Source organism: Herpailurus yagouaroundi, unplaced genomic scaffold, assembly GCF_014898765.1.
Source record: "Herpailurus yagouaroundi ecotype Mexico unplaced genomic scaffold, PumYag 100, whole genome shotgun sequence".
Lineage (NCBI taxonomy): Eukaryota > Metazoa > Chordata > Mammalia > Carnivora > Felidae > Herpailurus > Herpailurus yagouaroundi.
This window is the reverse complement of record NW_024412391.1, coordinates 51,394,732-51,410,947: the sequence shown is the minus strand read 5'-3', so window position 1 is coordinate 51,410,947 and position 16,216 is coordinate 51,394,732. Positions and strand designations below refer to the sequence as shown.

The window sequence follows — 16,216 nt, the reverse complement described above, 5'->3', positions numbered from 1 at the left end:
TGTAGTGATAAAGACAGCATGGTACCGGCACAAAAACAGGCACATAGATCAATGGAACAGAACAGAAAACCCAGAAATGGACCCACAGCTATATGGTCAACTCATCTTTGACAAATCAGGAAAGAGTATCCAATGGGAAAAAGACAGTCACTTCAGCAAATGGTGTTGGGAAAACTGGATGGCAACATGCAGAAGAATGAAACTTGTACTACTTTCTTACACCATTCACAAAAATAAATTTGAAATTGATGAAAGACCTAAATGTGAGACAAGAAACTATTAAAATACTATAAGAGAACACAGGCAGCAACCTCTTTGACCTCAGCTGGAGCAGCTTCTTACTAGACATGTCACCAAAGGCAAGGGAAACAAAAGCAAACATGAACTACTGGGACTTCATCGAGATAAAAATCATCTGCACAGTTCAGGGAACAATCCACAAAACTAAAAGACAGTCTACACAATGGAAGAAGATATTTGCAAATAACATTTTGGATAAAGGGTTAGTATCCAAAATCTATAAACAACTTATCAAACTTAATACCCCCCAAAAAATAATCTGTTGAAGAAATGGGCAAATATATGAATAGACACTTTTCCAAAGAAGACATCTAGATGGCTAACAGACACATGAAAAGATGCTCAACATCACTCATCACCAGGGAAATGCAAATCAAAACCACGATGAGATACCTACCATCACACACCTGTCAGAGTGGCTAAAATTAAAAACACAAGAAACAACACATGTTGGAAAGGATGGGGAGAAAGGGAAAGCCTCTTGCACTATCGGTGGAAATGCAAACTGGTACAGCCACTCTGAAGAATAATATGGAGGTTCCTCAAAAACCTAAAAATAGAATTACCCTGTGATCCAGGAAGTGCACTATTAAGTATTTACCCAAAGGTAACAAAAATACAGACTCAAATGGGTACATGCACCCATGTTTATATCAGCATTATCAACAATAGCCAGACTATGGGGAGATGCCAAATGTCCACTGACTGATGAATGGATAAAGAATATGTGGCATATATGTTATATATGTACATATAATGGAATAATTATCAGCCATCAAAAAAATGAAATCTTGCCATTTCCAATGACGTGGATGGAGCTAGAATGTATTATGCTAAACAAAATAAGTCAATCAGAGACAAGTATCATATAATTTCACTCATCTATAGAATTTAAGAATAAAACAGATGAACATATAGGAAGGGAAAAGAGAAAAGAGGGAAACAAATTGCAAGAGATTCTTAATGATAGAGAACAAACTGAGGGTTGATGGAGGGAAGTGGGTGGGAGATGGGCTAGATGGGTGATGGAGGAGGGCACTTACTGTGATGAGCGCTGAGTGTTGTATATAAGTGATGAAAATCACTGAATTCAACTCCTGAAACCAATAGTGCATTTTATGTTACCTAACTAAAATTTAAATTAAAAAAAAAGAAACTTATTCAGAAATTCAAGGCATGATAGAATTAGCAGATAAAAATATTAGTTACTCCTAATATGAAGAGGAAAGTTGCAAGCATGATGTTCAGAGAAATTAAAAACCTGGAAAATGTGCAAATGGAAGTTTTAGAGATGAAAAATTATAAAAAAAAGCATTTGAAATTTTAAAAAAATATGTACCCTAGAAGAATTAATGGCAGATAATACATTGCAAACGACCAAAACAAAACAAACAAAAACAATGAAGTTGAAGAAGTAATAGGAACTATTCAAAATGAAGAATAGAAAAGTACTGAGGTGCACCTGGGTGGCTCAGTCGGTTGGGCATCCAACTCTTCATTTCAGCCCAGGTCATGATCTTATGGTTCATGAGTTTGAGCCCCACATCGGGCTCCACAGTGACAGTGTGGAGCCTGCTTGGGATTCTTTCTCTCCCTCTCTCTCTCTCTGCCTCTCCCCCACTCTTTCTCTCTCTGTCTCTCAAATAAACTTCAAAAAAGGGAAAAAAAAGAAAAATGCTGAAAAATAGTATATCAGTAATATATTGGACAGCATCAATCAGCTAAGATATCTATAATTAGAGTTCCAGAAAAGGAAGAAGTTTGGGAAGTATTTAAAGAAATAGTGGGAAAGGTTTTATAATTTGATGAAAACCACAAATCCACAGATCCTAGAAGCTCAATCTCAAGCAGAATAAGCATGAATAAAATCACACTGAGGAACATTATCATGAAATTTTAAAAGTAGCTGGAGAAAAGAAAAATCATATTGCATAAAAAGAAACAAAACGATGATAAGATGAAGATACGAATCTTTCAATCTCAGGATAGGTTAAATGACAGAAGCCTGGGATTAAAGACTACATAGTATATGGTTTCATTTATATGAAATTATAGAAAAGGCAAAATACAGTGGCAGAATTTCAGTTATTATTAGGGGCCAAGAAGGAGGGTAAGAAATTCATGCCAAAAGGCCAAAATAAGGTTTTAGGGATGAAGAAAATATTCTATATTTCGAATATATGTGTGACTGCACACATTTGTCAACATGCATTATAATCTGCCCTTAGAACTGGTAAATTTTATTGAATATGAACTATACTGAATGAGGCTGATAAAAAAAAGATAGTTATGAAATGAAGGAAAAATACCAGCTTTTGAAACTTTTAAAGATTTCAGTTACAGAAACAGTGTTTTCAAGAGAAAAAACATTTTTTTTAATTTTTTTTTCCAACGTTTATTTATTTTGGAGACAGAGACAGAGCATGAACGGGGGAGGGACAGAGAGAGAGGGAGACACAGAATCGGAAACAGGCTCCAGGCTCCGAGCCATCAGCCCAGAGTCTGATGAGGGGCTCGAACTCATGGACCGGGAGATCGTGACCTGGCTGAAGCCAGATGCTTAACCGACTGCGCCACCCAGGCGCCCCAAGAGAAAAAACATTTAAATTGACCCCTACAAAAATAAGGGAATAAAGTAACAAATTTAGTATCAACAGGCAAACCATGCACAAGATTTAATTTTGAAAATCTGTAATTGGGCTTTCAAAGATGTCTATTTGTTGACAGAATCATTGATAAAATTCCTATTCTTAGTTGTGTATTCTGAAATAGAATGAAATTGAGATGTCATATGATTTTGCAGCATCTAAATTTAGTAAATAAAATTTTATAGAATCATAAATGGAGAAAGCTTTCTTGATAAGTTCAGCTTACATAAAATGTTTGCCAAATAAAGGTACCTGTGAAAGAAGGGAAAAACAGTAGTTGTGAAAGTATTTGGTATGAAGTAGTCCCTGATATCAATATTTTAAAAATTGGAAGTGAAAGATATCCCACATATAGCAGAATTTACTACCATAGCACCACACTTGTGAAGATGGGGTCAACCAAAAATATTACAGTCTCTTGAGAAGAATATTTAAAGATGCCACAGTTTCAAATTTATTAACTGTAAAATTCCACTTTGAAGAAGATTTCAGGCAGTTTTATGAAAAAGTATAAAATATTTGGACCACATTGAAAAAAATGCAATCTTCATAAAAATACCAATGATATTCTATTACTGAGAGATATGGCCACAAAATTGATTAACCTATGTGAATATTTAGCAGCAATCATAATTCTGCTTATGTTATTTTCTAATGTTTACATAATCAGTATAAAGTAGTTACTATGCTTTGGCATATATGAATTATAATATTTTTGTTTTTTTAGAATGAATTTTAGTTATGAAAATAACTTTTGAATAGGACTATTTTATATTTTATAAGTCCACTGATAAAAACAGTTTGCTGACCAGTAAATGAACATTTCAATGACATGATTTTTATTTTTAGCCCCATTTTAACCTTAAAATTGCCCCAACTTGGATGAAAAATTACCTGGTCGCGCTACTGATACACCAACTTTCAGTACATCTTTATTTTTACATATATATACAATACTTTGGATCCCAATAAATGTCTCCATTTTGATTAAAACATCTATCTTAAACTCTATTAAGAAGCTCTGAGCTCTGGAAAATCTCTGTGGGGCCCCTTTAAGTCCCGGGTGTTAATAATCTCTGAAGTTGATGGGGATTGGAAATGGTTTACTACCAGCTTCTTGTCCTGTGAGAACATGGTGTGTAATGACAAAAGACAACATTATTTAAGCGCAAGCTTGAGAAATGACTCTAAAGCCCCAGAAGGATGAGGGAAGGGTGAGGTTTCAGGGGTCAGGAGGTGTTCAAAGTGTCAAAGGCTTTGGTTGGGAAAACTTTTGGCTAATGTGTTGCTTTTAACACAGCAAATACCTGTTTTTCCAAAACGCTTATTACCAAGAACAATGTTGTTGTTACTGAAGTCTGATTACATAGTACCTGCAGAATGTCCTCTCATGGTTCCTACCTGACCCAATGACACCCCATCTATGGCCTCCCTCTAACTCTTGACTGTCTGCATCTATTACCTGGTTCTTACCTTTATTTTAGATCCATTCTTTGCCTTTACCAGAAAAAACAGAAATGTAGAATAATGAAGGTTAAATAGTCAAAAACAAGGAGGAGGAGGAGGAGGGTTGGGGCAGAGGAGGGAAGAAAAGAAAAGGAAAGAAATAAAAGGAAAGGAAAGGTGTTGAAAGTGGGGAGATTTACATAGTGGGCAAAATGAATAAGGATAGAGGATATAACCAAAGAGGGAGTGTGCATGTCCAGTTTTAATGTAAAACTCCTCTCTTTTGACAGTTTTATTGCTTTAGGAGACTAATCCACTGGTGGCTAGTTACTAATATTTTACTTTATAAATAACAGCTCCTGAAAACTCTAGCAGTAAACCTTGGTTCATTTCTCTTGTGTGCTAATAGGGGTATTATTCTCGTGCCAACAGATACGATATCCTGGCACATATGTTTGTGAAAGAAAAAAAAACCTACTCATCATGTGAAAACATAACCCATAAATTTGTAGTTTGAATTGGCTGCATATGGCACAGTCTGTGCTATACCCACTTCCATTTTAATTATTCTCCTTCACAAATAGAGATAGTAGTCTATGAATGCATTATTAATATAGAATATTTCCTTTGTTTTTATAGGCTTTCCAGAGGCCATATTGAATTCAAAGTTTTGGGTTATTTCTGAGTCAGAAACCTCATACATTTGGATAAAAACCAAACTTCCAACGTTTAATCTTAACTTAGCAGGATATTTTATACACATTACATTTTATTCCAAAAGGTCTTAGCTATTTAAAATCTTTCTTACTACTCACATACCTAAAGGCTAAATGTTGAAGAATCATTGTCAGTCATTCTACTGAAAAATTATGATTAACGATTCACACCTTCCATCCTGATTGTGTTTGGGGAGTAAAGATGTTTGTTTTGTCTATGGCCAAGAATTCTCTTCTTAAGGGAAAATGTACAGTGCTTCCAAATTAAAGCCCTTTATTCTAGATGTGCCATATTTTCTAAAAGTGTTTACTGACCTCCTCAAGCGTTTAGAGACTCACAGAGAAGATTTTCTTCCGTAACAAATTTATTCTAACATCCAAGTGTAATACATAACATGAGATCAGAAAAATCACTATCATTGAGAATTACAGCAAGGAGACCCCTTTCATTATCAACTCTACCACTATCATGTTATAAGTGTGGAAATTGTGCTCCAGAGTGATCCAAATGACTTCTCTGGGACTGGTGTGTAGTCTCCAACCTATAAATCTTGACTTTTAGTTCAGGGCCCCTTCTTCAATGGACTTCTTACTCATGCTCTTCAATGAGCCCTTATCTCCAGTTTTATGATAGCTTCATCAATGTCTTAGCTGGTAAACAGGTGTTTGCAATAGTATAAGGTTATGAGAAATGAAGAGTAAAAAGGACAAGTCTTACATGGTTGTCTCACTTGGTGTAAAAACTCACACCATAAAGTCAATAAAAGGTGCATCAAGTGAGTAACATATCTGAGGAACATGGGTAACCTGTTATTACCAAATATGATTTCTTTGGTAAAGCAAAGAATGTATATAATTCTTATATAATATAAATAATTCTTTTAAGTTGGTATTTTTATAGATTGAGTCCATTTTTATGTTTTTATGTATAGTGGAAAGAGGGTAGAGGAGGACTGAATAAAGGAGGACAACAGAGTACAGAGCAAGAGATATTTTGGAGTCAATCCTGGATGAGGATTTCAGCTTTTCTTCTTCCTAGCCATGTGACTTTAGAAAGGTTACCCAACAGGGGCACCTGGGTGGCTCAGTCGGTTAAGCGTCATACTTTGGCTCAGGTCATGATCTCACAGGTTGTGGGTTCAAGCCCCATGTCAGAGCCTGGAGCCTGCTTTGGATTCTATGTCTCCTTCTCTCCCTGCCCCTCCCCTGCTCATGCTCTTTCTCTCTCTGTCTCTCAAAAATAAATAAATGTTACCAAAAAAATTAGAACAATTACCTAATATTGCATCATAATTGTTATGAGGATTAAATGAAATTATAAATTATGAATGTGAAAACATCTAACATACTCCTTGGCACATATTAGGAGTTAACTAATGCAAGTTTCTGTTTCATATAGTGTATAAAACATAATTTAACCCATAAACCACCTGCTACCTGTTGTTGTTTGTCAGAGGCCCCATATTAGTCACTCTAGAGAAAAAGGAAAGGATGTCATCCAGCATCACCAATTTTCTGAATATCCTGAACTAAAATAATGTTTAGTAGTAATATTTTGTGTTGGGGTGCCTGGGTGGCTCAGTTGGTTAAGAGTTCGACTTCCCCTCAGGTCATGATCTTACAGTTCATGAGTTTGAGCACCGTGTCAGGCTCTGTGCCAACAGCTCAGAGCCTAGAGCCTGCTTTGGATTCTTTGTCTCCCTTTTTCTCTCTGCCCCTTCTTCCCTTGCACTTTCTCTCTCTCTTAAAAAAAAATTTAAAAATTTTTAATAAAAAAATCAAAAATAATATTTTGTGAAACTCATTACAACTGGATTCACTTAGAGATGGAATATGGTATTTCCAACTTGAATAAGATTATAATGACATTGTAAACTAGAAAACTTAGGGTCTTGGAATGGAATTGTCAAATCAGAGTCATCTTTCAAAGTTGAGAGAGGTAGGGGTGCCCTAAATAATAAGCCAAGATACATTTCATTACCTACCTCCTAAACCTCTCTTTACTCCATTCCCTCATTTCTTTCTGTCACTTCCTTTTAGTTTTAGACATCATCATTTCCCACCTGGATTTTTGCCAAGATGTGAAATTGGTTTTCCTGCCACCACTCTCATCACCTTCCAATTCATCATCCAAGATCTGTCCAGAGGGATCTTTTAAAAACTTAAACCTGATTCCCTGCCTCTTCTGCTTAAAATGGCCCCTTTTCACCTACAGGTTGAAGTCCAACATCAATTCACATGTTATTCAAGACAGTGTGTTAATTAACCTATGTCTACAACAACAGTCTCCTTCATCACACTCAAGACTTTTCCAAATGCTCCAGTTGTGCCTAGCAATGGACTTTGTAACCCCCTCCACCACCACCACCGCCAACAACAACAACAACAACAATAACAACAACACAGAGACATGAGATTCCAGTCTCTGCACATCTGTGTGTACTATTTCCTCTTCCAGGGTTACTTGCCTCCCTCTATTTAATGTTGACTAACTTCTGATGGTCTTTCAAATACTCAGTCAAGTGTTGTTTTTTCTGGCAACTCTTGTCTCATTTTCCCATCATCATAAGTATATATTCCACTTAGTTCCTCTCAGGATCACATGGGCAGTTTCCACACAGAATTGTCATTTAGACCACAAATTTCTTGGTGTGAGGGAAGAATCTTTATGTCCTCAACATCTAGCACAGTCTTAGCTTTCAAAGAAAATGTTAGTTTGTGGGTTCATTCACAGTTAGAATTGCTATCATTTGGTCCTAGTTGAAAGCTTTATGATTCTCATACTTTGGTCAGAATAAGTGATCACAACAAGTAACATTGTAGTAGACAACTAAATGAGAAGTGATTGGGAGATTGGGTCTTCTCCCCTAACATGATATCCATTCCTTTGTGAAGCAATAAGATAGGGAGAGGCAGATTAAAAAATGTTAGAACTGGAAGGGATTTGAGATCTTTCCCCTGTTATGAGAAGCAGAAATGAAGTGGTCCAGGACCCAGTTATCTTCGTTCCCAATCCAGCATTCATCCATTTGCCTTTTCTTTTTTTTTTTTTTAATTTTTAGTTTATTTTTTAAATTTTATTTTAGAGAGAGCATGAACAGGGGAGATGGGCAGAGGGAGAGAGAGAGAATCTTAAGTAGGCTCCACACTCAGCACAGAGCCTGATACAGGGCGTGATCCCATGACCCTAGGATGGTGACCTGAGACGAAATCAGGAGTTGAACACTCAACCGACTGAGCTAGTCAGGTGCCCCATCCATTTGTCTTTTCTATTCTAGTAGAACTTTTTTTTTCTGGTTTTTTTTTTGTTTTTTTTTGTTTTTTTTAAGTAAGCAAACTCTGCATGCCAAATTCTTTCCTAATTCGTCAGGCTGCAGAGATAGTTCTAACCTGGTAAGTCATGTCAGCACCTAGGAATATTCTCCTGCTTTGATTTGAGATGACTCAATACTTCACACACACACACACACACACACACACACACACACACACACACGCAGAATAGCTTAGGGGCTTCAAGAAGGCCATTGACTCTGCTTTTTCATATTTATCCCACTGGCATGTTTTCATGCAATGACCTCCTCTTTTCCTCATTCCCCTTCCCCTCCTCAAAAAATGAAACTTCCGTATGACATGAGGAAGGGTGCCAACATCAACCAGTGCATATATTAAAGTTTTAAATCAATTATTGTTCTAGTACACACCCTGGGGTTAAGAAAGAAAGAACATCCAGGACTAACAAACCTGATTGTTCTGGCAAAGTTGCCATTCAATTCATGCTGGCATTTTGGGGCTTTTCTTTTTCTTTAATATTCTAACCTCATTTTTTTATAAAAAGGTAATGGCTCAATAGCAATTTTTAACATTACTATTTCATTCAGTTTCTCCATGAGACTTCTACCTCCCAGTCTCTTAAGGATTTCCCAGGGGGCACAATGCCCGGGGTTTGCTTACTTGATTGTGGAGACAACTGCCAGTCTGATAGTGAGTTCATTAGACCATGGATTATTCCTCACTTTATTACCCTCTAAGCAAGGGAGAGACTTAGGCTGGGGACTATGAGCACTTCACAACTTGGCAGTCTTAGACTGAGAAAAAGACTTAATCATAATATTTAATAAACCAAATTACAGCTATGTATAGCATAGAGAATTTTAACTCAACAACTGCTCTGAGTTGGACCTATATAAGTAGTCTGATTAATACTGCTCTAAAATTCCTATTAAAATATGATGCATTTTTTTTCTAGGCAAGTACTGGAAGTCAGTTAGGATGGTGGCTGTGCCAAGGGGCTGTGCTTTGGCTGGGGCACAGTTGCAAGAGGAGACGGAGACTGTTTCTGCCATGGCCTCCCTGACGGTAGATGTAGAACAGCCCTTTGCTTCAGAAGACAGCAGGTATGGATCCAAGATGGGGGAGTCATTAAGGTCAGTAACATCCAGGCTCATCATTAGCATTTGTGAACCTCTCTCCAGGCTTTCCTTCTCCTGTCTCCTCCACTTCCACCACCTGTGTTCTCCAAAGCCACAGATGCCACAGCACACACTATAGGCCACCAAGAATTCCATTCTTAGTGGGAAACACAGAACTAGAGCATGTGGTTGCAGTTCACAGAGAAATAGAGGGCGTGAGATACATGGTGAGAAAAATCACTCCTTGTTGAGTAATTTAGTGCAGATCATTATGGAAAGAGCTGCTTGTGGGCTTTACTTCTTAGTTATCTCTCATTTTCCAGATATTCTTTTTCTATCATCATTTTGAAATTACTGTTATAACAAAGTGAAAAAACGAGAGCAGAAGTTGGAGGTATTACTAGTCAATAATTTAGAAAACCTAAACATGTACGAGCTCCTTATATGACTATTCTTGTGGTACAAGGACTGGATAAAGACACAAGTGGCCTACAAAGGAGATGGGAGTGTGTGAAAAGGAATGTGTGGACTCTTCAGTCTGATTTTATTCTATCTTATGATAAGAAGTTGAATACAGTCAGTCTTCATATGAGTATAGCTTTCAGGAAAAGAAAAATAAGGTTAACCTAAGATTGAGTTTGCTTATTCTCCTTCTGAGAAACGCTTGTTGGTTTGTGCATTTTGGTGTTCATCATCCTATCATACAGACAGTGTTACATTCAAGATTTCTTTTAAGTCTGCCAGGACCAAATCCATCACAAATGTACATATATTAACATTGGTGCTTTCTGTAGCTGGCTTCAAAGTCACATTTTCTCAATTTAAAAACGAATCAGGTGAGGCTTTACTAAAGCTCTTCCAGCTTGCACTTTTAAAATGCTTCTGAGAAGGAAATCATATTCCCTCTGTCAATAACATCACCATTAATTATACAGATTCTGCTACCTAGTACCTAGTTGGCAATTTTCCCAAGAATGTGCAAATTTGAACCGTTTTAGCTTTCTTACTTTTACTGGACATTCAGAGTTTAATGGATTTAACATCTTGCTTTGGTGAAGAGCAGGAGATGCATTGAATAAAATATTTCATTTTTATGCAAGTATTTTTCTTACTATAACCATTTAAGACCAGATTACCTGTAAAAAAAAAAGTTGTATAATACTATATTAGAAGGCATCTTCATATGGGCATCTGGAGCATAAAGGGAAAACTTATTTCACTTCTTCGATAATATGAACTAACCCCCTGCAGTTCCCAGCTAAGAACCAAACCAAGTTCATAATGCAAAGGTGTTGCAATTATTCCCAAAGCCAAATGCAGTTAGTTGTCTGTCATCTGAGGACTATAAAACTGAGCAAACTAAACATCTGTTAGTGTTGGATATAAAAGGAATATATTTGTTCTTTAGAATTCATTTAATATAGAGAAGTGAAGCTAAATTCCAACCTGAGTGAAATGAATTGTAAATAATTTTGCTTAGAATAATTAAGAATGATAAGTCATGTTATAAGCCCCAAGTAGTAAAAACAATCTCAGAACTTTGGCATGAATTCTCTCTATAAGTATGCTTGCTTATCCTCAGGTAAATAGTGTGTTTGACTTCTGTTAATCAGTGGGGACTTAACCCTGGCTTGAGTTCTCAGTGATTTTTTTTTAAGAGCTCACAGTGATTTTTAAGCTTCCTCTGATAGCAGAGAGAGAATGAGAATGGGAATGTTCTGATGTGTAGGGAAAACAGAGTTTACGCTTGTGACCTGGATTCATGTTTGTTTACCAGTATGAAACACACTGTATCTATTTTGATTGATTTTTCTTATGGAAAGAAAAGTAGTTTTGCTTGAAATATTTTCCAAGGAAGGCTTTGCACTCACTTTTTCAGCAGAGGAAAAGAAAACTTCTTCTAGGATTGGCTTTTGCATTTCTATTGAACCATGCATGAATTTCATCAGAGAGAGTCAGAGACAGAGAACCCTTGAAAGCCACAGCACATTTGTTCTTTTCAGGGGCATGCTATTAGAATTGTCTCCCTACTCAATACAGGAAAGAAGACTTTCAGAATGAGATAAAAAGATGGAAATGTTCTTGGGCCTTTGTTATGAATGTAATATTATAAGTACACAGGAAATTAAAAAATTAGAAAAATCAGAATGCTAAATGAATGGAAAAGAGTGAAGGCAAGATTCTTTTTATAGGAAATTCTTGCCAGTTATTTTGGAGGATATATTGGTGTTTGGAGTGAGATGACTCATTTTGTACTAAGATTTTGGGTAAAGCAGCTCTTTTCCTGGCCAACTCATATCTGACTCATTTACCACTAGTGAATAAGGGATAAAATGCTCCTGGCTAAGAACCATTGTAAGTATTTTTTGTTCATTTTTCTTGGATGGGGGGTGGGGGGCAAAAGGGAGATGACAACACATTGCAAACAGTTATTTCATTTTTTACAACTTATTGATGGACCATGAAGAATAAATTATTAGAAAAAGGCTGATATGTGGGGATTCATTTTAGAGATGATTAACTGAAATACAGTTTTCAAAACATAGTTTTCAGGTGGCAAAGGACTCGAGTGAGAAAGAAAGCAATAGCAGACCAGAAAAAAAAAAAGACAAAAAAATGAAAGGGGCCCAGTTATATGTTCAAAGATTATTTAAATAGATAGACCTGGTCACTTAGAAGAGAGAACAATGATTTTAGGTTTCTTCTTATTTGCTAGGAGACTTCACCTTTAAAAGATTATAGTTTGCATTGGTTGGATATCTGTTTCAAATGCTTCTACTTTGAAAAGGTCAGTGCAGTATTCAGGTTTATTCTTGGATACCAGTTCAGGCTGTGCTGAAAATCAAGAAAAATCTCTCTCTGACAATCAAAACTTCAGGATGATAAACTATTCAGTTGTCGGGAACACATTTACAATCCAGAATTCCTGAGTGTCTCTTTCTCTTTTTTTAAACCAAAACAGAAACTGAAAGTTACATTTTCTTTTCTTTTTTTTTTTTATGTTTATTTATTTTTTAGAGAGAGAGAGCATGTGAGCATGCGCAGAGGAGGGGAAGAGAGAGGGGGAGAGAGAATTGTAAGCAGGCCCATGCTATCCGCACAGAGCTGGGTGCAGGTCTTGATCTCACAGTTGTGAGATCAAGACTTGAGCCAAAATCAAGAGTCAGACACTTAACCGACTGAGCCACCCAGGTACCCTGAAAGTTATATTTTTCAAATGTCAGTTTGACCTGTTGATTATAGTGTGAACCATGTTAGATTTTCTTAATACATTCCAATCTGGTTGTTTATTTAATTATTTAGTCTTCTAATTTTGGCAACTTTTCTCATGAGATGGTTTCAAGTCATTATATAATACAGAAATATGAGAAAATATATGATTCTAAGCGTAGCCATTTTGTTTTTTGAATAACTGTCTTACTCATGAGTATAAAAAATGTATAACGATAAATTGGAAAATCCCAAGTATCATCTCCCTATCACTGGTGATAGTGAATGGCCTATCACTAGTGCCAAGGACATTTTCAACCACATTTTTCTGTATCTGAATATTTATATAGAAATATAGGCTACTATTAAAGACACATTCATGTCTAGTATTCCTAGAAACACAACTTTGTTTTCTGTTCTTTAGGATTATATCTCCAAGGCTTCTAAAGCTAAATATTGCACAAATTATGCAGTTTTCTGATTTTTTTCTATGATGCCATTATTTTGAGCACTTGTTTATCTAACCAAGCAAACATTCCAATATAAATTTTATTCTGAATTTTCATCCAGTGTCAACAAAATCTTAGTTGAAAAATGGGCTAAGTGGGCTAACGATTTGGAAGCTCCTGGTAAAAGGAAGGATAATCTGTCCCTTCTTCTCTTCTTTTTCCTCTTCTTTCTGGGGACCATATTTTATCTCTGTTTTTTGGTGCCTATCATATGGTCACAGGGTATGTTTAAAGTCTGACTTAGCATGTTAGGGTTCAACCCAGTGCCCATTTATATATTTTAGGGTTCCTTCTGAATTCTTAAAAGAAGTGTTTTCTAAGGAAAAAGCACATTTGAATGGGACTATAAGTAAAATAAGATCACATGATAACTTCAGCTTCCTATCATTTCATCTTCATCTCTACTCCTTCACTCTTTTCTTCTTAACACTACAAAGGATGAATAGAGTCTGAATCAGCTTGCACAGATTCAAATCCCAGCACCAACTTAATTGTGTGGTCTCAGGCAAGTTACTTATCTCCCTGGGCATTGTTTTCCTTGTATTTAAAATGAAGGGAAAATTTCATAGGGTTTTGAGGAGAAAATGAAACAGTACATCTTAACACAATACCTAATACATAGTAAATACTCAGTACAGATTGGTTTCATTATTTTTCCCATCATTTTTCTTCTTCCACAATTTATTTTTGCCTCCTTTAATACATAGTTCATCATCCAGTGATGTATATTAGAATATAGAGGCTGTACCTGGGCATCTATGGCTGACTGTTCATAGGTTAAATCAGTAGTACAGTCATTAAACACAAGGGATTGACAAATCTCTAAGCAATAAATTGGTTGAGTTCATTAATCTGTAATTAGCTGACTTAACTCAAGACTTTCACAATGCCTAATACATTGTAGGTAATAAATAAATACTTAATGAATGAATGAATCCAAAGAGAGAAGATGAAATACTGTGAAAATGGCAACATTTTGTAATGATACCTTAGCAATTCTTGTCTCTCTCGATTTACTATGTTTTGTGAGAGAATTAGTATTTTTATATTTTTATAAGAGTTTTCAAAATGTTTATTTTATATGTATTTTTAATAGGACTAATTGACAATGTCAATTTTCAGATAACTAGAAACCATAGTACTCATATCATAAAGATGGATTGACTGAATAAATACAATAAAGGAGGGAGGAGGCAGCAAAGTATCTTCCTGAATGGAGAAAGGAATTGTATTTAGGGGGGGAGACAAACATGGGAGTGATGCTGACAGATTACAGGATTATCCTCCAACCTGCGGAATGAGGAAAGAGAATATCCAGTCCATTCATTCTTTAAACACATCTGATTATTCTTTATGTGCTGGACAAAGTGTTGAGATTCAGGGTCACAAAGCTTCCTCACAGTCCCCAAAATGTTCATATACTTGAGGATTTTATTACTTTTCTATTGCTACCTTTAAAAATTACTGTAAAATTAATCAGTGGCTTAAAATGACAGAAAGGTCAGAAGGCTGACAAGTCTCTAGGCTAAAATCAAGAGGTTAGCAGGGCTTGAGTCCTTTCCTGGAGGACCTAAGAGAGAATCTGCATCCTTGTCTTTTCCAGTTTCTAGAGGCTGCCTGTATTCCTTGGCTCATGACCCCCTTCTGTATCTACAAAACCAGCAGATATACATCCTGCTGACCTTTCTTCACTTATCACATCTCTATCTGACTGAAAGAAGAAAGCTGGGAAAGCTGGCTTATAAACTGGGAAAGATTCCCTGCTTTGGAAGACTCATGATTAGATTAGCTCCACTAGGATAATTAAGATAATTTCTTCATCTCAAGGTACTTAACTTTAATCACATCTTCAAAGTCAGTTTTGCCATGCAAAGTGACTATATTCACAGCTTCCCAGGATTAGAACATAGACACCATTGGAGGCTATTATTCTTCCTACCATAGGATTAGACATGAGTAACCAACTATAATAAGTGACAAGTAATTTGCTATATTGAGCTGTAGAAAAAAAAAGAAGAGCTAACACAGACCAAGAAATGGGAAACAAATCACAGAGCAGAACAACTGAGCCAGGGTAGGAAAATATATAGGATTTCACCTAGTAAATAAGAAGAAATGTATCTTGAGATAGAGACAATAGCTTGAGCAAACCATCTACTTTTTTAAACTTCTACTGCCAACACTGAGTCCAAAGTACCTTCATCTCTTGTCCAAACTCTTATAGTAGTTTCCTTACTAGTTCCCATATCCATTTTTGCTTCCTTTCTAATCCAGTTTCTATGGAGCAATCCGGGAGCTCTTCAAAACAAAACAAAACAAAACAAAACAAAACAAAACAACTGAAGAGCAAATCCTGTCATGCCTCGGCTTAAAACCCTTCATTGCCTTTCCATTCCATTCCATTAGCATTACCATTCTTAACAGGACTCATAAGCCTCCATGATCAGTGAACTTATTTCATTTTTTTCACTTGATCTTAGCCAAAAGGCCGAGAAGCGATATTTCGTTTTTTTTTTTTTTTCAAACTGGAACGTACCTTACATATACTAGTATGCACAGATTTTTTTTTTTACCTATTCCATACTCAAATGAACATCACTCAGAACAAGATCAAGAACATTTTCCTCAGCCAGCAAGTTGCCTTGTGCCTCTTAGTCAACGCCATTTCCTCCAGAGGTAATTCGGTTTTTTTGTTTTTTGGTTTTTTGGTTTTTTAAAATAGTTTCAACACTGTGGATTAGTTCTGCCAAACATTAAGTTTAATTTAAAGGGAATCAGTAGGTCATTCAGATTTTTGTCTGTCTTATTTTACTCCACTAAGCATAATGCTTTTGAGACCCATATAGTCAGTAGCTTGTTCATTTTTGTTACTGTGCAGTATCCTCCTGTATAAACACACCATAAGCTGTCTATCCTGTGGGTGGGCGTTTGGCTTGTTACCTACTTGGGGCTATTAATTTATTTCTCTAGGGCTT

General features: G+C 36.1%; 1 protein-coding gene across 18 annotated transcripts in view; it reads left to right on the top strand.

Annotated features, from left to right (window-relative positions):
- HDAC9 (histone deacetylase 9) overlaps positions 1-16,216 on the top strand; it is a 931,635-nt gene that overhangs the window by 901,493 nt on the left and 13,926 nt on the right. For 16 of the 18 annotated variants that reach the window (XM_040472481.1, XM_040472497.1, XM_040472487.1 and 13 more), the window contains one exon: positions 9,360-9,537. In XM_040472481.1, coding sequence (XP_040328415.1) covers positions 9,360-9,537 — 178 coding nt within the window. The remainder of the gene's footprint in view (positions 1-9,359; positions 9,538-16,216) is intronic. The other 2 variants (XR_005789365.1, XM_040472488.1) reach the window with 1 other exon arrangement.